General features: G+C 40.7%; 1 protein-coding gene across 1 annotated transcript; it reads left to right on the top strand.

Annotated features, from left to right (window-relative positions):
* Positions 1-316: 316 nt before the first annotated feature.
* Positions 317-7,614, top strand: LOC138861967 (uncharacterized). Its single transcript, XM_070122458.1, has 4 exons — positions 317-415; positions 630-717; positions 3,868-3,914; positions 5,137-7,614. The coding sequence occupies exons 1-4, from the start codon at positions 317-319 to the stop codon at positions 7,612-7,614; spliced, it is 2,712 nt and encodes a 903-aa protein (XP_069978559.1).
* Positions 7,615-9,674: the final 2,060 nt, after the last annotated feature.

Below are 9,674 nucleotides of genomic sequence, written 5' to 3'. Positions count from 1 at the left end.
GTAAATCTAGTCTGTGCAGTGTGGTTTTTTCTACCAGAGAAAATGTACCACAGCTGCATGATTTAATGGGGCATTCCTACATCGATGAGCGGCTGGACGAAGGATCTACCAGGTTGGATTTTTAAATCCTTTATCACTGATGAACATTTCTATTGACAGGTCTCTGTAAAAGTTTAGAAGCCACTTCAGCTTCCGGACTTATAATCCCAGCAGGCGCCCTCGGTTTGGCGTGAAAGTGTACGTTTTCAGCCAGTGATGCGTAGGTGCGTGTTACACGTCTGTGATCCGCATCCACACCCGAAAGGAGAAGGGTGACATGCCGTCCTACCAGAAGTCGGTTCCAGACCTGATGGAGCCAGGTGGGTACCTTGACGAGGGGTTTGCTGTCTTCATACAGCAGAAAAAATACTCAAATGTAAAAAATTACAGAGCTCAGGGGGATCAATCTTTATTCTCTCTGGCCTCAGAAGGCAGGCAGAATTTTCAAGGTCAAGATCCTACTTCATCATCAACTAAGGAGCAAATATATCCATCAGAACTAAGAAACCAGGCCGTCTCAACAAAGAAAACAGAGAAATGAACCCATGTAATTATATCAACTAAGAGATTATCCATCGCTCCCTCTCAAGGTAGTAGCATGTCTTAAGGAGTGTGTTTGGGGAAGTGAACTATTTCAGCCGTCCGCTACCTTCCAGGGTACAGCTAAACTCAAACCAAGTAAACATGAATGTGAAAATTAAAAAGTTTCATGTACCATAACGCCGAGAACATTGCCGATTGGCAGGTTCGGTTATAAAATGTATTCATATGGATGAAATTTACAGAGGAAGTCCTGCACGGTGACTACTGATGATTAGCATGTACCAGAATTCTGGTGCATGCTATACATTGTACATACAATACTAGAACTCTTTGTATTTGCACAGCTGACAGACCCCCCGAGGGGAAACAAGATATAAACAGAAGCAAACCAAGATCTTCCCCTTTTTAGCGAAACGACTTCCGAAACATCAGCATTGGGATTACCGTTTGAAAGCCGTTGACGGGAACTAGTGATCAGAGTCTGATCGAGGAGCCGGGTTGAGGTACTGCAATGCCAATTTTAACGTGACGACGCCCTTAACTTCATTGTTGCCCTTATGATTATCCAAAAGGGACGTTTTATTCCATTCTTCAATTCCTCATTTTAAAAATATCCTGATTACCTAAAGTCAGTACAGGTTTAATATATATGACATATTAGGTTGAATTCTCGTTTTTAGCGGGAAGCACATTCTACGAACAACTCACCGTCGTGCAAGTGACTTTATGTTCTGATTTTCCTTTAAAATAGTCCACAAAATTTTGTTTATAATTACACACGTGCAATTAGTTATTTTCTTGGCCAATCTTAATTGTTATCAACAACTGTCTTCGGACCCCGAATATTTCTTAAAATTTGATTGAACTACGTATCAGAGATAAGTGACCTTGAAAGGGTTAAGTTGCTAGAGTTTAATTAGCCAGATATGACCAACATTTCGCTTTAAATCATCCCAATTCTAATTTCTTCATGATATTCCACTAAGCAGATTCTTGGATTGTTTTTCTATTATTTGTCTAAAAACAAGATATGATTCTTCCGCCTGCGTTTGTTCGTTTTTATATTTTATTCGGATACTCAATCTTTATTACAGTACTCTGACATCAGACCTGCGAGACAAACTTTTTCTAGCTGATTTCTTTCTTCCCTCGATTCTCTTTTGATCTTTCAATCCTTTTATACTTGTTATTTTTTCCAGTATTTTCCATTTATATTTTTTCTTGATTTTCTTTTCCTTTTTCTTTTGTTTTCCTCCACTCCTTTTTCCATTTCTTTTTTCGTATTTATCCCCTTTCCCCATGATTATCGCCTTCCTTTTCGTCTTGTATTTTTCGTCTTTTTATTTTTTTTTCGTTTTTTTTTTTTTTTATCAAGTCTACCTGTAGATCACAATCAATAGATGTCAAAACTGAAGAATTTGAATATATTACGTAGTATCATGAAAGGATGAAAATGGTAATAAAAGTTTAAAAAATGGAAATATTAATGGTAATATTGGTCGTCATAATCATCATGATAAAAAAAGTTAATAATTATAAAGATAATGCCTGTAATAATAATATCATGAGAACAAATATGATAATGATAATGACACTCATAAAACCAATAATGCTAATGATGATAATGATGAAAATAATAATGATAATAACAGCAGTATTTTCATCACAGTTTTCCTTCCACTGTTGCACAAGAAATCAATGGGAAGCAAGTTTCGGTGTTCATAGTTATGATGATAATGCATATGCACAACAGACATAACTTGTATCAGCCAAACACAAAAAATACGAATCATTTGGAAGATATTAATTAAGTTATCAACAAGTCTTTTCTGCTGTACTATTATATAAACAAAATTAAAATAGAAGTGAAATGATACAAAACAGGAAAATATATAATTCAGATCTTATTTGAGGAAAGTTTTCGAAATGAGCCACGACATGCATGAAATTTTCTCTTGCCAGCGTAAAAAATATTTTTTTATACGGTAATTTCAAAGTTCTCTTCTATCCCGAAGATTTTTTTTTTTTTTTTTTGCAGTGACTTGATGTTCTCCAAAAGCAGCGATTTTTTTTTCTTCTTTTTTTTTTGCGACCGCAATACACCTTTAGCCATGAACGCTGTTATAACGGCTTATAATTAAAAATGTGAAGGTAAGGATTTTGATAGCAGCAAAAATGATATTGTTCAGTTTTATTCAACCCAAACACACGTGGAAAATGTATATTTTTGTAATACCTCAACAAATTACACACACACACACACACACATATATATATATATATATATATATATATATATATATATATATATATATATATATATATATATATATATATATATATATATAGATAGATATATATATCTATATATATATATATATATATATATATATATATATATATATATATATATATATATATATACATTCATGCGTGTGTTTATGTATGTGTATATATTCTATTTATTCTTCTATCTATTTATTTATAGATAAATATGAATATAGATGAAGATATATATGGACAGATAGATACGCCGTAAAGAAATGGATTCCATGCCCTGAAATAAAACTAATCATCGGTTGGTGTATCAATGGACCCTATTTCCTTCCAGCATGTTTATATATATATATATATATATATATATATATATATATATATATATATATATATATATATATATATATATATGTATATATATTTTTATACTTGTATATATCTGTATCTTATCTATTTATCTTTATGTATATAAATATACATATATATCTTTATCTATATATAAACATATAATTACATCTATATGTATATATGTATGTATGTATGTATTTGTGTCTGTGTGTGAGTGTGTATAAATACATATATAAACGTGTATGTATAAATGTGTGAGTGTGTGAGAGAGAAAGAGAGAGAGAGAGAGAGCAGGGCGGGCGTGCTAAATAGTATAAGTAAAATAAATAACACAGTCTAGATTTTTCTTTTTTCTTTTCTTTTTTTTTCATTGCTGGTCCCTTCTCGGTGCGAGAGAAGAATCCAACATTAGAGAGAAATTCTACGTTTGTAAGCTAGATTTCCTTTATGCTTTTTTTAGTCTCTTAATTGATATTCACTTTAGTGTTAGTTATTATTACACAAATTATAATATTTTTTTAGGGGGGAAGGGAGGGGCTGTTTTTCCTTCCTCATTTTACTCGTACCGTAATACAATTTATAACGAGTTAATTTAATCATCTGAAATAAACTGCCAGTTGGTTCTAATAAGCAAGTCTTAAACACCATCGCATTTTGCAGCATTAGCAGGGAATACTCTTAAGATTTTGGAGAGCTTAGAGACAAAGGTCAGCATATATTAAAACTTACCCTCCCTACCTTCTCCTGACCCCACCGAGGTAAAGGAGGTCATAAAAGGGAGGGGGGCGGGGAGTTGAATTGGATGATAGACACACTGTAATAAAAATGGAATAAGGTTGTGATTTCACTGTTTAGGGGGAGAGAGAATGACTTTACTGATTATGAAGATAACTGACGTGTATATATATATATTTTTTCGTCTCTCTCTCTCTCTCTCTCTCTCTCTCTCTCTCTCTCTCTCTCTCTCTCTCTCTCTCTCTCTCTCTCTCTCTCTCTCTCTCTCTCTCTCCCTCTCCCTCTCCCTCTCCCTCTCCCTCTCTCTCTCTCTCTCTCTCTCTCTCTCTATTGATCTATCTGTATCTATCTGTCCATTTATATATCTCCATCTATATATCTATCCACCTATCTTTCTATCTCCTACGTAAAAATATAAAAGTATGTAACAAGAAGAACAAAAAAGATCCTCATTTTATCTCCCTATCCGTTCGTAAATACAGATTATTGGAAGGGCAGCAAACACCCTTGTTATTCGGGAATCACATCACTGAACACCTCGTTACACATGTGGTAAAGAGGATATAGCTGCAGCTTACCTTAGAAATCGACGACCAAGTTTCCGGGAAGCAATATGCGTTTTGGCGAGGAATTCCAGGTTGTCATGGCAACGAAAAGATGGATTGCCACATCGTGTCTGTCGTTTTTATTTTGGCATATTGGAGATTTACTGACGATCAATCAATAATAATAGCATTAGCAGGCAGTTTTATCTATAATAACGATAATAATGAAGATTGTAGTAATGATAATACCGATGATAATGATGAAATATGAATGATTTTGAAAAATTAATAAGAGAAATGACAATGATATTTAGTAGTTATTATCATTATTATAAAAAGTAATAATGATAATAGCAATATTAATGAAAAATGACAATAGAATAGGAGTTATTAAGAAATGAAAATAATAACGATAACAATAAAATAATGATGATAATAATGAAAACAGTATTAATGAATTAGTAATAATAACAATAATAATGAAAACAATGATAATACTAATTACAATATAAACAAAAATAATAACATTAATAATAATGTAAGGTGCGATATCACAGCCCTCAGTTCTCCGTTATCTTGCCCCGACGAGGGTCATCCCCTTACGAGCTGAAGGACGCTGCTCACCACAGTTCCACTCCGACATCCCCAGCTTTCATCTCCCGAGGTTGAGGATGCTAGCGCGCTGAGGATGCTGCGAGCCATAGAAAACGGGAAGTCGAAGGGGGTGTCTCACCTGCGTGGCTTCGTTGCCCTGCTGCGAGCCATAGAAAACGGGAAGTCGAAGGGGGTGTCTCACCTGCGTGGCTTCATTGCCCTGCTGCGAGCCATAGAAAACGGGAAGTCGGAGGGGGTGTCTCACCTGCGTGGCTTCGTTGTCCTGCTGCGAGCCATAGAAAACGGGAAGTCGAAGGGGGTGTCTCACCTGCGTGGCTTCGTTGCCCTGCAGCGAGCCATAGAAAACGGGAAGTCGAAGGGGGTGTCTCACCTGCGTGGCTTCATTGCCCTGCTGCGAGCCATAGAAAACGGGAAGTCGGAGGGGGTGTCTCACCTGCGTGGCTTCGTTGCCCTGCTGAGAGCCATAGAAAATGGGAAGTCGAAGGGGGTGTCTCACCTGCGTGGCTTCGTCGCCCTGCAGCGAGCCATAGAAAATGGGAAGTCGAAGGGGATGTCTCACCTGCGTGGCTTCGTTGCCCTGCTGCGAGCCATAGAAAATGGGAAGTCGAAGGGGATGTCTCACCTGCGTGGCTTCGTTGCCCTGCTGCGAGCCATAGAAAACGGGAAGTCGAAGGGGGTGTCTCACCTGCGTGGCTTCATTGCCCTGCTGCGAGCCATAGAAAACGGGAAGTCGGAGGGGGTGTCTCACCTGCGTGGCTTCGTTGCCCTGCTGAGAGCCATAGAAAATGGGAAGTCGAAGGGGGTGTCTCACCTGCGTGGCTTCGTTGCCCTGCAGCGAGCCATAGAAAATGGGAAGTCGAAGGGGATGTCTCACCTGCGTGGCTTCGTTGCCCTGCTGCGAGCCATAGAAAACGGGAAGTCGGAGGGGGTGTCTCACCTGCGTGGCTTCGTTGCCCTGCTGCGAGCCATAGAAAACGGGAAGTCGAAGGGGGTGTCTCACCTGCGTGGCTTCGTTGCCCTGCTGCGAGCCATAGAAAACGGGAAGTCGAAGAGGGTGTCTCACCTGCGTGGCTTCGTTGTCCTGCTGCGAGCCATAGAAAACGGGAAGTCGAAGGGGGTGTCTCACCTGCGTGGCTTCGTTGCCCTGCTGCGAGCCATAGAAAACGGGAAGTCGAAGGGGGTGTCTCACCTGCGTGGCTTCGTTGCCCTGCTGCGAGCCATAGAAAACGGGAAGTCGAAGGGGGTGTCTCACCTGCGTGGCTTCGTTGCCCTGCTGAGAGCCATAGAAAACGGGAAGTCGAAGGGGGTGTCTCACCTGCGTGGCTTCGTTGCCCTGCTGCGAGCCATAGAAAACGGGAAGTCGAAGAGGGTGTCTCACCTGCGTGGCTTCGTTGTCCTGCTGCGAGCCATAGAAAACGGGAAGTCGAAGGGGGTGTCTCACCTGCGTGGCTTCGTTGCCCTGCTGCGAGCCATAGAAAATGGGAAGTCGAAGGGGGTGTCTCACCTGCGTGGCTTCGTTGCCCTGCTGCGAGCCATAGAAAACGGGAAGTCGAAGGGGGTGTCTCACCTGCGTGGCTTCGTTGCCCTGCTGCGAGCCATAGAAAATGGGAAGTCGAAGGGGGTGTCTCACCTGCGTGGCTTCGTTGCCCTGCTGCGAGCCATAGAAAATGGGAAGTCGAAGGGGGTGTCTCACCTGCGTGGCTTCGTTGTCCTGCTGCGAGCCATAGAAAACGGGAAGTCGGAGGGGGTGTCTCACCTGCGTGGCTTCATTGCCCTGCTGCGAGCCATAGAAAACGGGAAGTCGAAGGGGGTGTCTCACCTGCGTGGCTTCGTTGTCCTGCTGCGAGCCATAGAAAATGGGAAGTCGAAGGGGGTGTCTCACCTGCGTGGCTTCGTTGTCCTGCTGCGAGCCATAGAAAATGGGAAGTCGAAGGGGGTGTCTCACCTGCGTGGCTTCGTTGCCCTGCTGCGAGCCATAGAAAACGGGAAGTCGAAGGGGGTGTCTCACCTGCGTGGCTTCGTTGCCCTGCAGCGAGCCATAGAAAATGGGAAGTCGAAGGGGGTGTCTCACCTGCGTGGCTGCGTTGCCCTGCTGCGAGCCATAGAAAATGGGAAGTCGAAGGGGGTGTCTCACCTGCGTGGCTTCGTTGTCCTGCTGCGAGCCATAGAAAATGGGAAGTCGAAGGGGGTGTCTCATCTGCGTGGCTTCGTTGCCCTGCAGCGAGCCATAGAAAATGGGAAGTCGAAGGGGGTGTCTCACCTGCGTGGCTTCGTTGCCCTGCTGCGAGCCATAGAAAATGGGAAGTCGAAGGGGGTGTCTCACCTGCGTGGCTTCGTTGTCCTGCTGCGAGCCATAGAAAATGGGAAGTCGAAGGGGGTGTCTCATCTGCGTGGCTTCGTTGCCCTGCTGCGAGCCATAGAAAACGGGAAGTCGAAGGGGGTGTCTCACCTGCGTGGCTTCGTTGCCCTCGCTTTTCTGCTAATATTGGCTCTCATTTTAGGAGTGTGGTGACGAACTCGATCACGTGCTGTTTTCAGACTTCAACCTTTGGCGGAAAGATCAAAGGGACCATCGAAAAGATACATTATTTGATGAACTATGATAAGAGGAACTTATCATAGTATTTTTTCATATTTCATCAGAAGTTTATAATGTTAATATTGTTAATAGAACGTTATTAGACTTCATACTTTATTTCTACGATATGCATTTTTCATAGATTATTCCTTTCCATCAAAGGATATATTTCCATAGGACTTTTATTCTCTATCTAATAAGTTAAAACTTTAATGAAGTATTCTAATGAATTGGAAAAGGAATTTTATTTTATGGTTTCAAAAGACAAAGAACCAGAACGCAATTCCGAGGGCTGAGGTGACTAGGGAAAGTTCTTCAGTTCGCGAGGTGCGGAACCGCTGAGGTCGTGATTGCACAGCTCGCTATGGTAGTCATGGCAATATAAAGCTAAGCGTTAAAGTTAAATTATTCTCCAGAGAAGTCGAATCTTGATTATTTTTTCTGTACTTGGTGTTCGTTTTAACTGTTTTATGTATTTTGTTATGTCTTAGTGCTTTTCTGTGCCCGTGTTTTACAAATTATGCTCAGTGTTTTTACGTTTATTTTTAAACAACAAATATTTTTGTTGGAACTTTTGGTATCTCCCCCACTTTTTTGTAAAGAACAAAGGAAGATTGAGATACAAGACGGCTGAACAATAACAAATTCCGTCCTAGTTTATGTTTTCTTAACTTTGAGTCAAAGGGAAAACCAGACGCCGTGTAGAAGAGATGAAAGACGTGTACGCGCCTTTCCTCAGAATCATAACCACACTTGGACACCAACACAAACACAGTAACGTGAACACAAAAATGGATCCATCCATTTCGGTTTATCATTCGTTCGAAGAGGAACCCGTGAAGAGTTCCAAACGTTTTTTCATATCTTACTGTGACTGTTTTCCGTTTCATAACCACACTTACCTCACAATAACGCTTCGCACACGCATCCATAGACACTACTATCACTCTTCTCCGCACGTCTCCTGACACTATATAATATCATATTTTACACTCCTTCCCGAATGCACTGAGTAAGGATAAGACCTATATGCGAAGCTGAGCCTCGCCCTACATATGAGGGGAGCCCGGCCTGTGCCGACGAATGCCGACTCGATTGTGTGTCTGCCAGTGCTGACGCGACAGATCTTAATCCTTCCTTACCCACCGCGGAGCCCCAAGCCACAGCAGTAAACTTCAGGCGACAATTGCAACTTCTTGTTCTTGGGTGGAGTGCGATCCGCTGACACATTACCCGGAGTATTGTATTGGATCGTAGCAGTATGTTTATTTACACCTCTTAAAATGAGCTTAGGCAAGCAGGTGTTTTGATAAGCACAAGCACCATGAACTCCCTGCCAGCTCCCCGTAGTTCGTAAGCTTGTATGCCTTGCTGTCTCGCGGTATAGCCAATGCCTCCTTTAATCATGTTCTTTCCGGCTCTTTATTATACTTATTATCTTTACTTAGAAAGAGACATTATTCCTTGATAGACTTTGAAAACGTTTTGAATATTTTAAACTTTTTTATTCCACAAGGTATTCGCCGCATATGACCTTAGCTGTTGCAGCGGCAGACAATTCTACTCTATCAATCTCTGGTTTCTTATGCTATGCTATTCATTATTTTTTGTGATTTATTTGTTTCTTTCTTATTTTGTTGTAGTCAGGTTTGTTGTGGTTTCCTTTTCTTTCACTATATCAGCGATTCCGTCTTGTGTGAAGAATTTCCAGAGTATTTATGTTAGCTTTCATCATCATTATTTTACCACAAATCATATGTATTTTTCTACACCTGACTAAAAAAAAAAGGAAATCATTTTTACTATAAGCACATATTTTTCTCCGTTTTACCTTACCTAATGACAGTCTTTTGAAATTTCGCTGCTTTTGATTTTGTACAATTGATTACACACATCAACGCTGTTTGACGTGCATTGTGATGTAACAAAGCTTAAAGATATAATTCACACTGGTAGGGAAAGAGACAAATTCCACAAATAAATAGCATATTCTT

This window comes from Penaeus vannamei, chromosome 6, assembly GCF_042767895.1.
Source record: "Penaeus vannamei isolate JL-2024 chromosome 6, ASM4276789v1, whole genome shotgun sequence".
In the NCBI taxonomy this organism is placed as follows: Eukaryota; Metazoa; Arthropoda; class Malacostraca; order Decapoda; family Penaeidae; genus Penaeus; species Penaeus vannamei.
Note: the sequence above shows the minus strand (reverse complement) of the source record. Positions and strands in the feature narration are given on the sequence as shown.